General features: G+C 43.7%; 1 protein-coding gene across 1 annotated transcript in view; it reads right to left on the minus strand.

Moving 5' to 3' along the window:
• The window catches only part of si:dkey-206f10.1 (adenylate cyclase type 8), a 31,604-nt gene extending 11,845 nt beyond the window's left edge, over positions 1-19,759 (minus strand). The window contains exons 1-14 of the mRNA XM_060915797.1: positions 18,905-19,759; positions 18,091-18,252; positions 17,889-18,010; positions 12,701-12,812; positions 12,463-12,590; positions 12,142-12,300; positions 11,753-11,984; positions 11,444-11,629; positions 10,591-10,691; positions 6,852-7,053; positions 4,343-4,426; positions 4,066-4,238; positions 3,882-3,963; positions 868-1,026 (exon numbers count right to left, since the gene is read on the minus strand). Of these exons, the coding sequence (XP_060771780.1) occupies positions 868-1,026; positions 3,882-3,963; positions 4,066-4,238; positions 4,343-4,426; positions 6,852-7,053; positions 10,591-10,691; positions 11,444-11,629; positions 11,753-11,984; positions 12,142-12,300; positions 12,463-12,590; positions 12,701-12,812; positions 17,889-18,010; positions 18,091-18,252; positions 18,905-19,759 (2,757 nt within the window). The remainder of the gene's footprint in view (positions 1-867; positions 1,027-3,881; positions 3,964-4,065; positions 4,239-4,342; positions 4,427-6,851; positions 7,054-10,590; positions 10,692-11,443; positions 11,630-11,752; positions 11,985-12,141; positions 12,301-12,462; positions 12,591-12,700; positions 12,813-17,888; positions 18,011-18,090; positions 18,253-18,904) is intronic.
• Positions 19,760-20,431: the final 672 nt, after the last annotated feature.

Here is a 20,431-nt window from a genome sequence, read left to right on the forward strand (position 1 = left end):
ACTCAGACCCAGTCATTTTGCCATCACAATTTGTCCCTTGTCAAAGTCGCTCCTTATGCTTGCCCATTTTTCCTGCTTCCAACACATCAACTTCGAGAACTGACTGCTCTCTTGTTGCCTAATATATCCTACCCTTTGACAGGTGCCAATGTAATGAGATACTCAATGTTATTCACTTCTTCACCTGTCAGTGGTCATAATACTATGACTGATCGGTGTATTCTGTAAAAAATAATAATCTTCATTTCCACAACTAAATCTAGGCTAGTGTTCAGGTCTTGTATATTCATGTGACTTGTTTGACGACAACAACACATCATAATCTCATCTCATTATCTCTAGCCTCTTTATCCTGTTCTACAGGGTCGCAGGCAAGCTGGAGCCTATCTCAGCTGACTATGGGCGAAAGGGGGCGTACACCCTGGACAAGTTGCCAGGTCATCACAGGGCTGACACATAGACACAGACAACCACAAGAAGGTCTGGGTTTGAGCCCTGTGGCCAGCGAGGGCCTTTCTGTGTGGAGTTTGCATGTTCTCCCTGTGTCTGCGTGGGTTTCCTCCGGGTGCTCCGGTTTCCCCCACAGTCCAAAGACATGCAGGTTAGGTTAACTGGTGACTCTAAATTGACCACATCATAATTCTTATCCATTTATAGTTAGTGTTGTGGAATATCAACAAATCAAGTTAGATTCTGTTCTGTAAACAGTCGTTCCCTAACCCACCTCAGATTTGTTACAGAGGAACCACAAAGCATAAAAACTTCTTGTTTCTGTTAGAAATCTGTATATTCCTTGCTTCACATCACCATTTCTATAAAGGATCACCGATAAATGGATCCTTCGATACCTCCAGTGCCATCACTTACGTCATCATTCTTGTTCCTGTCCAGAAAATGGTAAGCAACATGTGCAGGCAGGATGTTGTGCAGCAGGCACTCATTATGCTCTCTCAGCTCTCTCATGTCCTCCACTTCCTGTTGGGCCTGCAAACGCCACAGGAAATCCAGTCTGGCTGTGGCCTCCCACTGATAGGGGATGACATAAAGATCACATTGTAAAAGTGGTAAACCGTTCAAATGATAATACTGTAATTTGAATGGATTGTCAACTTTTAGAGCCCTCTGTTGGCTGAAATATGAATTACAACTGAAGTGAAATTGCTGGGTTTCAGTCATGTGACTTTTCTTAGCGGTTTTACCGGAAGTGAAATAGTTGGTGGTCTAAACGGCTGCCGTAGTGCAAGCACCTAGCGATAACTTATCAAAGTATGCTCGTAATCTAGAAGCCACTGCTGGCTTTAGATATATTCAGAAGATCGCTATGTGCAATGGAATCGACCCCTACAGTCTGGGAAAGAAGGATTTGATTTATTATATGATCTCGAAAACTACCCTTCAGTCGAGTTCCACGACATCTCGAACTATCTGGTGTTGCAGACGTCCTTCTACACCGCAAAACAGATGAAAGCGTGGAAGAGTACGGAGGCGTACAACTTTTTTGTACGTGGCTGGGTAAAGGACCTCGCTATCAAGTCGCTGCCCAATGAATCCTGTATTGCTTTTCATTCGCGTCTTTACAATGAAGCGCAAACAAACAGCTGGCTTGATTCTCACTTGTCTTGGTTCTTATCTCTCAGGTACATCATTCACAAAGATCATCAGAAACCCCTTTAAAGACCTGGATCTTAGTTAAACAAGACGGAGAAGATGGTGCATTGTAACTGTACAGCTGGGGAAGAATTTTGTTGCGACCTTCATGCATATGGATTTTGTGAGGCGTGAGGAGGAAACAAAGAAACAGCTGGGGACTTTAGCGCTTCAGGACTAAAAAAAAGTAGCATAAAATAATGACACATAGCAAGAAGAGTACTTGGAAAACGCTAAGGACATAGCTAAGAGGGAAATACAAACCTTTCACCAAGTGATCACTGCAAACTCCAGCATGCTTCGACTCTGCTCCCTTCAATTTCACTGAGAGGTCCAAAAGCCACCTTTCTTGATGTCTTTTTGTGAAATCCTGTGTTCATTCACCCTTTTTTATTAGTTCACGGGGAACCCTGAAGAAAGTTTTATCAGTTTCATGGTTTGATCGATTCGAACAACCTAAAACAACGCAAGCGTGAGGCATTTTTCATGCGAGAAATGCACCTTCTTCGTACAAACGCTTTGTCAGCTGAGCTTTGGTAGACCACCAGCTAAAGTTTTGAATAACTAATGAGGCGGATGTGACGTCACGTGAAACCCAGCAATTGGTTGAGGCCAAGCTTTTCACATTCCTCCATCTGAGCCCATCATTTGAAATGACATAAATATTATAATGCTGTATCTGAAAGTCATTATAATACTAAAGTCAGGATATGTCTTGTGAGTTGCCTTTTATGGAAAAGGTTTGGGGCTGAATTTCATTCCCGAAATATGGTAAATAAGCCAAAAACTAGTGAAATTATTTCATGGTAATATCACAGCTTCTCCAAAGTAACATTGTGATTATTTTATTAGTTTAGGTTTAACACTGTTAGAATTACGTATCTCATCTCATCTCATCTCATTATCTCTAGCCGCTTTATCCTTCTACAGGGTCGCAGGCAAGCTGGAGCCTATCCCAGCTGACTATGGGCGAAAGGCGGGGTACACCCTGGACAAGTCGCCAGGTCATCACAGGGCTGACACGTAGACACAGACAACCATTCACACTCACATTCACACCTACGCTCAATTTAGAGTCACCAGTTAACCTAACCTGCATGTCTTTGGGGGTAACCGGAGCACCCAGAGGAAACCCACGCGGACACGGGGAGAACATGCAAACTCCGCACAGAAAGGCCCTCGCTGGCCCCGGGGCTCGAACCCGGACCTTCTTGCTGTGAGGCGACAGCGCTAACCACTACACCACCGTGCCGCAGAATTACATATTGTACCTTTAAATAAATCAATAACAATATCATTATTATGACTATGAAGCATTTTATTAGAGTTTTGTAAGTATTGCTTTGACAATAAAATGTTTTCTGAATAACAAGGCTCATAAGTTGCAATTTATGGAAAAAGGGGCGGAGCTGAGTAACTGCTTTTAATTTCTGGGCTAGAAAGTTTTCATAAACATAAAACTAGTGAGATAAAACTAGTATTGTATTTCAAATCATATTTTCTGTAAGTTATGTATGGCTTTTAAGTTGTATTTTAAAGAGGTACATCAGACTTAAATGTGTGGGGTTTTTTTTAGCTGTAAATTAAATGATCTGACTGTACTGTGATGAAATGCATCAACGCTGCTGTTAATATTGACAAAATTAAATAAAAAAAGAAAAGAAAATTGGTATTTTAAGGATAGAAAATGGATCAAAACACCATCTGCTGGTTAAAATCATCCTGCATCTTGCAAGGCCGATGCTGAAGTAGAGTCGACCATTTGGTGCTTCTCTGTCATTATTACATTTTTATTAAAGAAAAAAAGTGTTTAATGCCCTCTAATCAGAGGAGGATGGCCCACCTCCTCCAGTGCCCACCCTTGAGTAGGACTCTCACTCATTTTCAAATATATGCCCCACCCTCAACACCGCCCTCACAGCCCCTCCCTCCCAAGCCTGTTGCCCACTTTTTTTTTTGCATTTTTCAAAATTATGTAGTGAATGGAGTTATATTTTAAGAAAAAAGGGATGCTACTGAACAGCTGTTTTTAATTTCTAGGCCAGAAGTTTATAAATAAGCCTAAAACATTCATTGTATTGCTGTATCACAGTTTTTCCAAGGTAGCATTGTTGTTATTCAGTTATTCTAGTTCTAACGTTGTTGAAAACAACATATTGCACCTTTAAATGTATTCTTATTTGAATTTTAAATATTCTTTAGACACTAGAACTTTGTGCTGTACAGACACGTACCTGTCGCCCGTTATAGAACACCGCTATCACAAACATCGCCATTAACAGAACTGAGACGCCTTTTCTTCTCAGGCAGTGAGATCTAGAGATGAAAAACATACTGAGCTGATGTTGTACAGTAAACACCATGGTGTAACACTTTCAACTGTCTTTATGGGGGTCTTTTTTCCTCATAAATGTTTACCTGGAGAGTTGCTCCTGCTCTTGTTGCCTGACATAAAGAGTATGGAATGCCATTTCGACAAAGTAAGTATAGATGATCGCTCCCAGTAGCAGAACGGTGAGTTTCAAAAGGGAGCTGAGTCTGATAAATACTGCACAGGTAACCATGGAGACAACACCACTCAGTACGAAAAACTATGCATGGAAGAGGAAGAAAGCGTGGGATGTTTAACATGGTAAAAACATTTTGAGTGCACAAATATGGTAATATTGTTATTACTAAGGAATAAAAGGCTGACCTCAGGATAAGTGCAGACAGTTAGAGGTCTTTGGTTGGTCTCGTTCGTGCTTTCCACATCTTCATGCATGAAGTTACACCACACCTAAATGATCACAACCAATGTCAAAACAAATCCTATTCCACAATGCTGTTATTCTGCATTTTGACTTAGCAGATTCATTTGTTGAGTAATTTTCTATAACTGCAGCACTGAAATGTTCTAACATTTCACCATTTCTATACTTACAACATCTCATCTCATCTCATTATCTCTAGCCGCTTTATCCTTCTACAGGGTCGCAGGCAAGCTGGAGCCTATCCCAGCTGACTACGGGTGAAAGGCGGGGTACACCCTGGACAAGTCGCCAGGTCATCACAGGGCTGACACATAGACACAGACAACCATTCACACTCACATTCACACCTACGGTCAATTTAGAGTCACCAGTTAACCTAACCTGCATGTCTTTGGACTGTGGGGGAAACCGGAGCACCCGGAGGAAACCCACGCGGACACGGGGAGAACACGCAAACTCCACACAGAAAGGCCCTCGCCGGCCCCGGGGCTCAAACCCAGGACCTTCTTGCTGTGAGGCGACAGCGCTAACCACTACACCACCGTGCCGCCTACTTACAACATACACTGGTAAAAAATAAATAAAAAATTTGCTCATCATAAACATGTATGAAATGTTGATATGGTGAAGTTTTTTTTTTTTAAGTGAGGACATTTACACACACTGGCCACTTTATTAGGAACACCCATTAGGTACACCTGCTGTTTTATGCAGTTCTCTAATCAACCAATCCCTTGAGAGCAGCACAATGCATAAAACCATGCGGATACAAATCAATTAATGTTCACTTCGGACATCAGAATGGGGAAAAATAATGAGATGGGGTCTCAAAGTGAGACTTTCTTTCACTGTGGCATGGCTGTTGGTTTGAGCCAGATGGACTGGTTTGAGTATTTCAGAAACTGCTGATCTCCTGGGGTTTTCACACACAACAGTCTCTAGAGTTTGCACAGACAGAATGGTGCGAAAAACAAAAAAACAGTGAGTTGCATGAGCGACAGTTCTGTGGGTGGAAACAAATGCCTTGTTGAGAAGAGAGCTCAGAGGAAAATGGCCAGATTTGTTCGAGCTTTTTTGCCAGGAAGGATATAGCAACTCATATAATCATTCTTTACAACCGCAGTGAGCAGAAAAGCATCTCAGCAGAAAAGCAACAGCAGAAGAACACATTGGGTTCCACTCCTGCCAGCCAAGAGCAGGAATCTTAGAATCAAGAACAGGTTCCTATTAACGTGGCCAGTGAGTGTATTTAGCATTTAAGGAAGGAGTCTCCAGTGTCAATCAAAGATAAAACTGTAACTTTAGGTTTTAGTTAGTAGGTGCACTTTTTTTGTTTGTTTACATATGCAGACAGAAACTAGTGACCTGATAGCATCACACCAAAAGCCTCTCTATTGCCCCTTTTCCACCAAATCAGTTCCAGGGCTGGATCGGGGCCAGTGCTGGTTCACAACTCGTTCAACTTGCGAGCCAGCGGAGAACCAGTTTGCTTTTCCATAGCTCACGGTGCTAAGAGAAGCCACATCATTACGTCGCTGTATACGTCAGTTACATCGTTGTATATGTCATTACGTCGCTGTAAACATCAGTTACGTCGCTACGTTTGCATAAACCTTGGCACAAATATTGAAGCAAAAACAACACGGAAGAAGCAGCAGCAGCAGCAACAACAACAATAATAATGGATGACTTCGTGTTTGTACAGCTGCTGCTTCTCGTCGCTTAAAAATGGCGATCTTTTGCGGTCTTGTTATTGATGTTGGTCTTAACAACTCCGCCCCCCTGCTGACGTAAGCGGTTCTTTTCTGGCCCCAGAGCCAGTTCTTTGTCAGTGGAAACAGAAAACTCGGTTCCAAACTAAGCACTGGCCCCGAACCAGCCCTGGAACTGCTTTGGTGGAAAAGGGGCAAAAGAAATGTAAAGCTCCATATTGTCAGAATAACACTACATGGAACTAATTTGACCTTACAGGCAACTAAGAGATTGAGAGGTCCTAAAATGGAACCCTGTGGAACCCCACATATAATGTTAACAGAAAACATTAATTTTGTTCACTAAAATGGTCCAGCGTCTAAGATAACACTTTGAATGATAATCCCTTGACTCAATCCCTGACAGCATTACACAAGTCTTCAGAGGGAAAGGGAACTAGACTGTTCTTCTGACATAGAAAGACCCAGGGTAAAGCTAATTAGATTGTCTTTAAATATCTGCCATATTTAGCTATGGCACCATTGAGATTCAAACTCCCAAAGATGACTCCTTCAATCATATAATGCAAACTGTAGGCATTGGAAACACTCAGGGGATGCTATTGAATCCTCTAGTAAGTCAAAGTGGTATAAATGGAAGGCTTTTCGCCATGCCTCTGCATCATTGGTAGCTTTTTTTTTTACTACTAGAAAACCATTGGAGACTCTGTAGCTTCTGATTGGTGGTGCTGGGCTTTACCATGTCAGCAGGAGCCATGCTGAAGTTCAAGGCTATGGCAGTGACGGTGAGTAGAGAGCGCATAAAGTTGTTCTCATGAATCCAGCAACAGAATCGTTGAAGTGTAATGGGGAAGTGTTTGAACTCCTCAGCCAGCGCTATCACCAGCAACAGTAGATATCCCAGTAGCACCACACAGAACTGGATGATGATGGGATATGGCCTGAAGAAAACAAAGGGGTCGTTTGTCAGATGGTAAAATTTTCTACTGCATTCTAAAATGCAGTGAAACTAATGCTGCTATGACATCATCTGTCTCTTTTACACTAAACAACTTTACAGCGGCATTTTCACCTAGCTGTAAAAAGTGGACTGACCTGAGACTTGGTAATATGAGACCGTCAATGACGGCATCGCTCACTCCGGCCCCGTCTAGTCCAGAAGGAACAATCTAAAGTGGGCCACGTTGTGCAATAAATTTTGCAAGCTATATACACTATATACAAGCTATATAGAGAAGTGATATCCACCCTAGGAATACCGACCTATTTGCCAGAAAGAATCCAAAATGGCAAGGAATTGACCGAGAAGAAGCGGTTTTTGTTGAATTGCTCATTAAGGCTTAATTAGTCCATAACTTCATTAATAGTTGTAATGAAGCAAATCTGGGTAGAAGTTATATGCACCCTAGGTACCCCTACCTTCATGCCAGAAAGAATCAAAATCGGTGAAGAACTGAGGGAGAAGAAGCAATTGGAGTGGAAGCTGCTCATTAGGGCTTAATTACTCCATATCTTCATTATTAATTGCAATTATGGAAATTTGGGTAGAAACTATATGCACCCTAGGCAGACCCACCTTCCTGCCAAAAAGAATAAAAATCAGTGAAGAATTGACAGAGAAGAAGTGATTTTCATGAAGTGTGGATGATGCCGGATGGACGACAGATGGACGACAAACAACAAATGATGGCATAAGCTCATCGCCTTTCGGCCAGATGTGCTAATAAGCAAGGTGATGCAAAAGTGTGGATTGACCCATTTTACATCAAGAAATGGAAAGGAAACTTTTGCAATCCCCAAGCTTTGTTTCCCAAAGGTACTGTTTCCCAAAATACAAATACAAATCGATTATTCAGAATGAACAGTTAATGTTAATAAACAAATACAGATATAAACAGGAGGCACACTATTCAGGTTACCAAAAAGATTCATAGAACATCTGGTCCAGACTTGAGGCGTGTATCAGGATAATGTGAGATGCAACAAAAAACTTGTATGAGTGTAAATTTTTCACTTTCATTCAAATTTAAGCCAACGGCCAGATAGGAAGCTCACAGACAAACCAAGACAACGTTCATTAATATACAGCATTCATTGATTCATCCTGCCTAGTCAGGGTTGTGCTAGTTTAAATTAGATGAAACTTTTGTTGACATTTTGAGAAATACTGTATAATGAAATTGAGCTAGAACTAAATTCATGAGAAGCTATTGTAGGCATAGTGGTGCAGTGGTTAGCACTGGTGCCTCACAGCAAGAAGGTCCTGGGTTCGAATCTTGTGGCTGACTGGGACCTTTATGTGGGGAGTTTGCATGTTCTCCTTGTGCATGTGGATTAGGGCAACTGGCTACTCTAAATTCCACATAGGTGTGCATGATTGTTTGTTCCTGTGATAAACTGTCAACCTGCCCAAGGTGAACCCTACCTCTTGCATGAAGTCAGGTGGGATTGGCTCCAGCTTCCCCCATGACCCTGACAGATAAGCGGTATAATGGATATTGCAGGCAGGTGTAAACAAATCCTGTTCAAAATAGCTGTGTTACATCTCCTAAAATCAAAGGTCTAGGGGTTGTAGAGAACACAACACAGTTTAAACTACAGAATGAAGTGAATCACAAACAAAAGTGTAGATGTATAAATGGAAAGGTTTATTTTATACATCAAAATAAAAGATGCTGAAACACCAGCCCAAAACTACAAAGAACCGAAACCGAAGAAAACCTGCCAAACAAACCGATAAACACTCTCCCAACCGGGAGCAATGCCGACCCCAGCACACAATGTAAACACTACACAGTCAGAATAACACACAGCAAAAATACTGCCAACACACCATACAGGGTCAACAACACACAAGAGCTCCAACACAATACACCACACAGATAAACTGTAGGCTTCTTGTCTGGCCCCCTGGCCTCATTGGTAGGTTTGGGCCGGCCTTTTAACCCCTGCAGTCCTGATAGGCAAATTAAAAACCGGTGTGTTCAATCACCTGCTTCCTTGGTAACGAAGGAGGAGGGTGGTACCTGGGCAGAAACCCAAGGAGAGAAACGCGCATACCACAGCCATAACAAACTGCATGAACAGGATTTTTTAAAAAACAGTCCTTAACTCATCCATATCCCCAGTTGAGAACAACTGTGGACTGGACTGATGTAGCTGAGGTTGAGGAACTGTCAGAGCCAGAATTCAGACTATCCTGGTGTTTCTATCTCCAGTGTTTCCAGAGGTAGAGTTTATATTTCATCTCATCTCATTATCTCTAGCCGCTTTATCCTTCTACAGGGTTGCAGACAAGCTGGAGCCTATCCCAGCTGACTACGGGCGAAAGGCGGGGTACACCCTGGACAAGTCGCCAGGTCATCACAGGGCTGACACACAGACACAGACAACCATTCACACTCACATTCACATCTACGGTCAATTTAGAGTCACCAGTTAACCTAACCTGCATGTCTTTGGACTGTGAGGGAAACCGGAGCACCCGGAGGAAACCCACGCGGACACGGGGAAAACATGCAAACTCCGCACAGAAAGGCCCTCGCCGGCCACGGGGCTCGAACCCGGACCTTCTTGCTGTGAGGCGACAGCGCTAACCACTACACCACCGTGCCGCCCAGAGTTTATATTTAAATTTAAAAAAATGAAAGCGAGGTAAACCATTTAAGTGCTAATTCAGCTCTGACCCACTACATTACAATGCTCAAAAAATAAACCATGATCACTCTCAAAGAATGCTATGATCTAATTAAACCAATATGGCACATTCAATTGAAACTTCAGCAGCAAATCAGTGGTCGCTCCTAAAAGTGCAAACTATTTTAAGATTCTAGAATTCTCCAAGAGGGCAGCACAGTGGTGTAGTGGTTAGCGCTGTCGCCTCACAGCAAGAAGGTCCGGGTTCGAGCCCCGTGGCTGGTGAGGGCCTTTCTGTGCGGAGTTTGCATGTTCTCCCCGTGTCTGCGTGGGTTTCCTCCGGGTGCTCCGGTTTCCCCCACAGTCCAAAGACATGCAGGTTAGGTTAACTGGTGACTCTAAATTGACCATAGGTGTGAATGTGTGTGTGAACAGTTGTCTGTGTCTATGTGTCAGCCCTGTGATGACCTGGCGACTTGTCCAGGGTGTACCCCGCCTTTCGCCCATAGTCAGCTGGGATAGGCTCCAGCTTGCCTGCGACCCTGTAGAACAGGATAAAGTGGCTAGAGATAATGAGATGAGATGAGTTCTCCAAGATCTCCATACATTATGTTAATATAAACATGGTGGCTGAATGATTAAATGTTCAAGGTTACTGATCAGAAGGTTGGGGGATCAAGCTTCAGGACTGCCAAGCTTCCACTGTCGGGCCCTTGAGCAAGGCCCTGAAGTCCATCGACTCCAGGGGTCACTGTATCTGACCCTAACAACTATAATGTACTATATGTGACAAATAAAAGCTTCTTCTATGCATAAAAGTTGAGTAAGGATTGACTGTTTACCTGGGTGCAGGGATAAGGGCCTGGACTGCCATGAGGAAGAGGAGCACGATGAAGGAGCAGACCAGGTTGGTCTTAAATGTTTCATCCCTCATCTGGGAGAACTGGAACACAGGAAATAACTGTTAGTTGGAAGTCTAAATGAGAGTCATCATCACTGTTTTCTGAATTCTTTATTAAGATATATTTATGACTATTGTAATTGTTATTGTTTTTTTTTTTGTCCTTTTATTGTTGTCAGAGGTAGATGGAGAAAAGTGTGTGTGGAGTGTGCACACAAACTCACTATTACCTACAATTCAATATCTCATCTCATCTCATTATCTCTAGCCGCTTTATCCTTCTACAGGGTCGCAGGCAAGCTGGAGCCTATCCCAGCTGACTACGGGCGAAAGGCGGGGTACACCCTGGACAAGTCGCCAGGTCATCACAGGGCTGACACATAGACACAGACAACCATTCACACTCACATTCACACCTACGGTCAATTTAGAGTCACCAGTTAACCTAACCTGCATGTCTTTGGACTGTGGGGGAAACCGGAGCACCCGGAGGAAACCCACGCGGACACAGGGAGAACATGCAAACTCCACACAGAAAGGCCCTCGCCGGCCACGGGGCTCGAACCCAGGACCTTCTTGCTGTGAGGCGACAGCGCTAACCACTACACCACCGTGCCGCCCAATTCAATATTTTATACTTATTCATTATGTAAGAAGAAACTGTAAATTATTTTAAAAACTGTGTGATGATCCCCAAAAAACAAGGGTGGTGGTGGCTAGCCTAAAGGAGGTTGGCTGAGAAAAACAAACAAACATTGAGGATAGACCCCAGACCTTGGCCACTTTCTTCATACCTTCTTCTCAATGTGCGTATCTTTGAACACCAGTGTGGAAGGAATGATGTGCTCCTGTTGCATACGCTCACTGCTGCGCAGGTTAATGGCATGCTCTATCCGTTTATTAATCTCCTTGGCGCTGGAATACCTGTTTCTCAAATTGGGCAGCTGCACCTGAGAGCCGTTTGTGAATGACGCCAAAATCTGGGAAGGTTAGAGTTCATCTTTAGAACCATCAGAACCTCAATGATTGTTATCACTCACATCATTAAAATAATGGTATGATATCAAGATCAATCTGTGATACCCAAGAGACAGACAGCTTACACAGCTCATATTAGTGAAGCTGCCAAATATATTGTCTGTGTTGGAGGTGCGAATGGTCATGCGTATTTTGGAAGGCTCTGCCTCCATAGCGTTGTCCTCCTCTTTGGGGCAGATGAAGAAAGTGTCGATGTTGTGTTTGCGCAGAAACTCATTACGTTCATAACCGTGGCCATCTTCTGTTTCGTAGCTCCCCTCCAAGCAATCCAGTGTGGCGCGTGAGATGTGAATGCGGCTAACCATAGATGAAAGAAATCCAGAATGAGAAAATCTAGTTAGCTAAATCTGCTATCTTTGAGGGTGATGGCTAACATGCATTTCATTCATTCATCATCAACATGCACTTGGTTAGTGTAATCTTTTTCTTCAGGTTTTCATCCTTCTTTGCTCACCCAGGGATACCACCTGCTTCTAGCATATTGGCAACGCCAACATCCCAGGACCACACATCAAACTGCCACTTCTGCAGGCCCAGAACCCCACACAGAACCGAGCCAGAATGGATCCCAATCCGCATGTCCATGTCATGGTTCAGCTGCTTTCGCACATTTCTAAGGGGCAAGTTTGAAAAAAACCCAAACAAACAAAAAAAAAGCAAGTTCATGTTAAGTGTAAGTAACGAGTTTGTCTAAACTAAAAGCACACTTTGTAATGGATGAGATGTGTTTGTATTACAGTGGGATCAAGAAGGAACAAGAGTTCTAGTTGTGTACCGCATGGTGATGATCATCGCCAGACCCATCTCTACACAGCACCGAGCATGAGCTCTCTGCGGCTCTGGGACTCCTGACACACAGTAGTAACAGTCACCCAGGATCTTTATCCTCATGCAGTGGTGTTCCTATGTATACAGACAAATGATTAGCTCATACAACCTGGACACTTTGGACAATGAGGTGAGCTAATATAACATTGCAATGTGCAACAATTCTTTTAACCAAGTTTTCATACCTCAGCAAGACGATCAAAACGGCAAAATAGCTCATTCAGGGTGCGCACCAACTCCTGTGCAGACATGGTCATGGACAACAGGGTGAATCCCTTGATATCGGCAAAGAGGATGCTGACAGGACAAGAGAGATAAAACACAAAAAATAGGAATTTTCAAATATGTACATCATCATCTTCAGCGTTCCTCAGGATGCACGCATCTGGAGGGTCGCGGGTTGGCTATCTTCCTCCACTTCTGTCTATCCTGGGCAAGGTTCATGGCCTTATCCAAGGTCAATCCTTTTCCCACAAGGTGTCGACTGATGGTGTCTCTCTACCTCATCTGGGGGCGTCCTTTGTTTCTCCTACCTTCCACATTATGTTTAAATGCCCAACAGGGTAGTCTATCTTTGGGCATTCTGAAGACATGTCCAGCCCAGCGCAACCTGGCTTCCTCAATTGGTCTCACTGCCATTGTCTGATGCAAAATTTTTAAAGGCACCTTGTCAACCAGTCGCTTTCTCATGATCTTTCTGAGATAGGTATTATCTGCAACTATTAGGCGTTCATCATCCTTCTTCTGGGCATTGAGTGTTTCTATTCCATATAGCAGGCTGGGTCTGACACAGGTCTTATACACTTTGCCTTTAACATGTAGACTGATGTCTTTGTCATAAATGATAGGTGAGATCTTCCAGGCACATGCTGCTACTTGCTTTCTGTGGTTGATCTCCTCTTTTGCTTTGCCATTTTTGGAAATAATGCTTCCAAGATGGGCGGCATGGTGGTGTAGTTGTTAGCGCTGTCGCCTCACAGCAAGAAGGTCCGGGTTCGAGCCCCGTGGCCGGCGAGGGCCTTTCTGTGTGGAGTTTGCATGTTCTCCCCGTGTCCGCATGGGTTTCCTCCGGGTGCTCCGGTTTCCCCCACAGTCCAAAGACATGCAGGTTAGGTTAACTGGTGACTCTAAATTGACCGTAGGTGTGAATGTGAGTGTGAATGGTTGTCTGTGTCTATGTGTCAGCCCTGTGATGACCTGGCAACTTGTCCAGGGTGTACCCCGCCTTTCGCCCATAGTCAGCTGGGATAGGCTCCAGCTTGCCTGCAACCCTGTAAAACAGATAAAGCGGCTAGAGATAATAAGATGAGATGAGATGCTTCCAAGATATTTGAAAGCCAGCTTCTCTTGAAGCTGTGTGCCTCTGAGTACTATATCCCCTCTTATTATGGATGGCTATACATGGTAGGGCGAGGAAAATATATACAATACAATAATTACTTTTTTTCATATTCTACCAGATATCCTATAACTGGTCTTACTAGTGTACAAAACAGTAGTAAGACCAGCGATGTTGTACAGTTTTGAGACAGTGGCAGGCACTGACAAAAAAACAGGAGGCTGAACTGGAGGTAGCGCAGTTGAAGATGCTGAGATTTTCATTGGGAGTGCCAAAGTTGGACAAGATTAGAAACAAGTATAATAGAGGGACAGGACATGTAGGATGGCTTGGAGACAAAGTGAGAGAGGCCAGATTGAGATGGTTTGAACACATACAGAGGAGAGATCCAGGGTATATTGGGAAAAGAATGCAAGAGATGGAGTTACCAGAAGGAAAAGAGGAAGAGCATAGATGAGTGTAACAGTTCGTATAGGTGGGTGGAGCACAGAAGGACGGCAGGCCAGAACTGAGTTCACAAAACTCTTTTTATTTAGCTTTTCAGCTTCTATGTTTACTCTCTCATACACTCAGACACACGCACACACATCAGTCGTCTGGGTGGGGAGAGAGCTCCCTCTGCTCTCGCTCTCTCTCCTTAAATAGGGCGCGGTCACTGGGAAGACACACAAACACATTAATTAACGACAGGTGTAGTGATTCTGCCATTTACCTTCCCTGACTCCGCCCTCCGGTCACAGACCGATGCTTGACCACGCCCCCGCTGCCACAATGAGCTTTATGGATGTGGTGAAAGAGGACATGAGAATGCTTGGTGCTACAGAAAAAGATACGGAGGACAGGAGGAGATGGAGGGACATTATCTACTGTGGTGACCCCTAACAGGAACAGCTGAAAGAAGAAAAAGGAATAGTGACCAAATACAACTGCAAGTACGATGTTTTAAAGAGGATTGTGGGTTTAAACAACAGAGGCTACAGCCATCCATTATCTGTAGCCGCTTATCCTGTATAGGGTTGCAGGTGAGCTGGAGCCTATCCCAGCTGACTATGGGCGAGAGGCGAATTACACCCTGGACAAGTCGCCAGGTCATCGCAGGGCTAACACATAGAGACAAACAACCATTCACACTCACATTCACATCTATGGTCAATTTAGAGCCACCAATTAGCTTAACCTGCATGTCTTTGGACTGTAGGGGAAACCAGAGCACCCGGAGGAAACCCACACAGATATGGGGAGAACATGCCAACTCCACATGGAAAGGCCCTCGTTGGCTGCTGGGCTCAAACCCAGGACCTTCTTGCTGTGAGGCGACAGTGCTAACCACTACACCACTGTGCCACCCCGAAATCCTAAACCCCATTTCAAAATTCAAGAGGAGAATGATAAAGCTAATCTTATTCTCTCTCTCTCTCTCTCTCTCGCTCTCTTATTTTTGTCCTGGTTAGGTTCGTATTAGATTCAATCTGTTCCTGACATCAAAAGTCATATCAAGTTAGCTAGGTAGCTGCTACATATGCTAACCAGCAACCTAAGGGTAATCAGTAAATATTGTTGTAGTTTTAACATTTCTGTGAATGGGAAAAGGAAATTGATTTACCAGAGAGAATGATTTCCATATATTTTAAAAATGGAATAAAAAAAAAACCCTGAACCTTATGATTGATTCAATCATTACTGGTGCTGTTGCAAAACATAAAGGAACTAGAAGGGTACTCAGTAGAGTGTATATCTCCACCAAGCCACATATTATCAACATCAAAATAAAATCTCTTGAACCTAGGATAATACTAAAGCTGTACACCAAATTTCATCCAAATCCGTTCACCACTTTTTGAGTTACGTTGGGAACAGACAAAACAATTCTGGAGCCGCATGCATATCCAGATTTGCATCAAAATCTAATCAGTTGTTCCTTGGCTCATAGCTCACTTTTCCTCACAATTTAAACAAAATCCGTTCAACTACTTTTTGAGTTATGTTGGGAACAAACAGACAAACAAACAGAGGCGAAAACATAATCTCCTCCAACAGAGTTGGTGGAGGTATCAAGATTAGTAATCCACTGATCTGGAAAGCTTTTCTTTGTTTTATTAAAGGCAGATGAATTCAAGGAGTACACCAACTAGTATCAATCATTCAACAATTATTATATGTACTTTATGTGTTGAGTAAAATATAAAATAATTGGGGGCGTTCTGTTACAGGAAAATAAACAACAACATTACTACCTCCTCACCAGCCACACATTTTTCCTGTCTTCAAGTTAACAAGATAAAAAACACAGCTTGTCATTTTACCAAGAAATTGTGTAATCTAAACACTTTCTCATGTCAGAAAACGTAAAGTTACAGCTTTAACTCTGAGCACTGATACTGGAGACTCTTTCCATAAATGCAAAATAAACATGTCCTTCGATGGATCCTTGTGAAAGCTATCACTATAGAAATGATACATGTGAGTTTCCTTGCAGCCAGAATCATGCTTAGAACAAAAATGTTAGAGAAAATGAAATGAGCACCTTTTGAATCGAGAATTCCTCTATCTTCAAGATGTATTTTGAACTGTATTATTGTTTGCATTTATAAATACACTTCTTTGTATCATGTATTCACATGTCCATGTCTTTATTAGAATTCACTTGGGTGTTTAAAATCTGCAAGAGGGACCCAAACCCTCATCTGGCTTCACATCACCAGTGTGGTGGGTTTTTTCTCGGGGTTGTCTCCCCTAGATCCGCTGGGTTCTGCCAAACCAGGAGTGGTGCATGGAGCCACGCCGGACGGTCTTCATCTTGTGCTAGGCTAGGTGATGGGGCTGCTTGATGCTAGAAACTTCAACTCAGGAAGGAATACAGGCCCTATTTTACACTTCACATGACACTGGGTATGGGGAGACCAGTCTGGGATGCCTAGTTGTTATAAGGCTGACCAGTAAAGGTACTACTCATCCAGTGATCCTTGCCCCCCCCCCCCTTTTTTCATAAGCTAGCCTATTTTGGCCACATGACAAGAGCTGGAGGTCTAACATGCTCTATCTTGGAGGGCCGAGTGGAAGGGACTAGATCAAGAGGTCGGCCTAGGAGGAGATGGACGGATGACATTCGAGACTGGACAGGCCTGACCGGTGCCACGTGCTCTGCCTTGGCACAGGACAGGCAGGGTTGAAGGAGTGCATGTGCATCTCCTAGGATCGCTGACCCTCAAACATGAGGATGGAAAGAGAGAGAGAGAGAGAGAGAGTCCATGTCTTTCATTAAGGTACATTACATTACATTAATGGCATTTGGCAGACACCCTTATCCAGAGCGACATACAACATACCCAGAGCAGCCCAACTGGGGAGGAGTTGGGGGTTTGGTGCCTTGCTCAAGGGCCCTTCAGTCAGTCCTGCTGGTCCAGGGAATCAAATGGACAACCTTTTGGTTCCAAAGCTGCTTCTCTAACCGTTAGGCCATGGCTTCCCCATTAACAGTGAATTCTATCCAAACTGGGATTAAGTGAAATTTCCTTTAGCCTTTTAGCCTAATAGATCATTTGAAGTCATGACTTGTGCGTGACTTGGATTAGAGTGAGGGAGAGTTGTGCAGCCGTCTGCCTCACTCTCTCATCCCGACCTAAGTGGGTCCAGGGCCAAGACAGAATCAAGATGGCTGGAACTAGGTTGGGATGCAGTGGATGGCCAACAGTGTTCTACGTGTTGCACTGTGCCCTGATCGCCCTCCACAAATACTTTGCTGGGTCTGTCTTCCTGCCCGTTGAACTGCCAGGTGGTGGTCTCCTCAACGCAGTCTGCCAAGTCCAGTCTTTGGTCGTAACCCTGACCAGGGGGAGTGAGGGGTTGCTAGTGCTTGCTCAAAGCACCACCCCAAGCTCATGAAGGGAAGGAGATACCTTGCTACTCCATTGCATGGCAGTCAAGGATGGCACATGCCCACTGCCATAGATCATAACAGTAGATCATAATAATAGATCTGCCCTAGATCATAACAATAGATCATAACAATCAGAGAAGAGGGAAGTGTTCCATACCTGACGTTAGTATACTGATGGATGTAGACCTTGTGAAGCTGCAGTTCATCATCCATGGAGGTCATATCAGCAATCATCTCCAAGGCAACAAAGCGAGGTATTATAGACAACACCAAGCGCTCCTGTTTGAAGACATAAACATTAAACTGCCTTCTGCAGTCAGAGTCATTCAGTACAGTGTAAGACTCCCCTGATACTACACATGATTCCTTCCCTGTCTTTGGTTTTCCATCTCCAGCTTCATGTGGCCTTCAATACAGCGCCGAGTCTCGAAGAAGGCCTGTCTCTGAGCCTGGTCTATCAGATAATGGATGAATAGCCCTGCTGTGTTCATACTCATATACAGCAAGGCCTTTGCTAGTATCTAAGGTGGGAAAAGATCACAGAGATCAAGTATGGACAACCAGAAAATTGCACCAGAGTAGGGATGCATCAGTACCAGTACTGGTATCGGGTATATTTTTTGATACCATGTTCATTTTCTCGCATATGTAAAAATGCTCTGATGTCAACACCTGACTAATGACGTAGCACAAGGAGTTCGTTAGTACCATCAAATGGCTAGGCTAGGTGAGAGAAGATAAGGGCTCTTACCCAATAATTGTTCTTGATGGTCAACCTTTCATCGGTCCTTGACAGCAAGGGATTCAGATGCAATGAAAATGGACAGAGACACTTTTTGGAAGTGAAAAAAAAAGAAAAACCCTGGTCTTCTCCACTGTAACCCTACTTGATCCAAGCTAGCTAATGCACTTCATTTAAAATCACCTAGCTACCATAGCATAAGCGCACAAAAATGCATATGAGCACTTTTTATGGCCACTATTTAAACTGGAGAAACATAAAGACAGATAAACAAACTGTAACATGAGTGATTAATACTAAGCAGGTTATTCATTTTGGTGTCAGTATTGGTTTCATTGGTCAAGTACTGAAAAAAGGTATTGATGCAGCCCTACACCAAAAGAAGACATTGTAGAAATCATCTAGCGCTCTCCATTTATAGTAACTATCACCTTTCTCAGGAGTCCCACTTCATTGAAGTGCTGTACGGTCTCCACGATAAGGTGTAGTGTTGAAGTTAGTGAGCCAGCCCCCATGGCCCACAGCAGTGGTAATGGCAGGAGTGTGTACGTGGCAAACAGGGTGAACAGTACATACCAGGACGGGTCGTTCTCTAGCCCATACCCAAGCTTAACCAGCACCTGGGTAGTCTGTGATAGCCAACTGGCCATGCCGGCATAATGCAGCCACTCTGGAAAGTGGGAATGCTTGCAGGTGAACACAAGAACACAAAGCAATACAGCAAATGCCATGAAAAAGCTAGTCATCCAGGCATGGAGGGGGTCTATTCCATCTGGTGCGAGGACCAGATACAGGACCAGCAGGTGCAGCTTTGCAGCAGCATCGATAATGTTCGTGACCACCAGTGAGATACGTCTGGTGTGTGATGAGTGCCTTTGGTAGAGCTTCTCCAGGTCACGAGATTTGAAGGTGTGTCTCAAAGTTGGGACATAGACTCCATGAATAGTACGGCCCGATCGCACAAAAAAATCAGCATCACTGGCATACTCGGCAGTTGCACCTGCCTGCATGCTGTTGGAAGAATTTTCCTGTCTGAAGAAGGATGGATGAACACGGACAACAGAGGAACGGCGTCTGGTGCAACCACGTGACATCTTGTCTCGTATCTGTCGGTTTATTTCTTCAATATAGACATCAGTGACATAAATCTTGCGTGCTGGCTCGGCACCATACTGCTCCTTTAGCTGATACTGTCTGATGATCCGCTTGACGGCATTCTTCCACATCAGATGCTTGCGCCGCAAGCCTGGAGACAAAGACGAGGCAAGATGGGATGGAACCTGCATCTTCTGTATGTTTTCGGACTTATTGACGCAGTTTTCTCCCAACATTATGACAAGGTTAACAATCCTGCCTGCCTTTCAGATAAAAGAGACAGATATACCTGCAAAAGACAAAAAAAATAGACCTTTCTTTCATCATATTAATGGCATTTAGCAGACGCTTTTATACAGAATGACATACAACATACCCAGAGCAGCCTGGGGAACAGTTGGGGGTTAGGTGCCTTGCTCAAGGGCACTTCAGCCATTCCTGCTGGTCCATGGAATCAAACCAGCAACCTTTTGGTCCCAAAGCTGTTTCTCAAACCATTAGACCATGGTTTCCCCTTCATCTTCATTGTCATTGTAACTTCATTCAATTTTTTGTATCTTCAGTAATTACTTTACCCTGGTCAACATCATAGTGGATCTGGAGATTACCCCAGGATCACTGGGCACAAGGCAGGAATATATTCTATAATTTTAACTGTGATACACTCACCGGACACTTTATTAGGAACACTCATTAGGTACACCTGCTGTTTTATGCAGTTATCTAATCAGCCAATCCCTTGACAGCAGTCCAATGCAGATGCAAATCAAGAGCTTCAGTTAATGTTCACATTACATCAGAACAGGAGAAATCAAACATCAGAACAGGAAAAATTGTGATCTCAAAGTGTGACTTTCACTGTG

This window comes from Neoarius graeffei, chromosome 3 (genome assembly GCF_027579695.1).
Source record: "Neoarius graeffei isolate fNeoGra1 chromosome 3, fNeoGra1.pri, whole genome shotgun sequence".
NCBI classification, from domain to species: domain Eukaryota; kingdom Metazoa; phylum Chordata; class Actinopteri; order Siluriformes; family Ariidae; genus Neoarius; species Neoarius graeffei.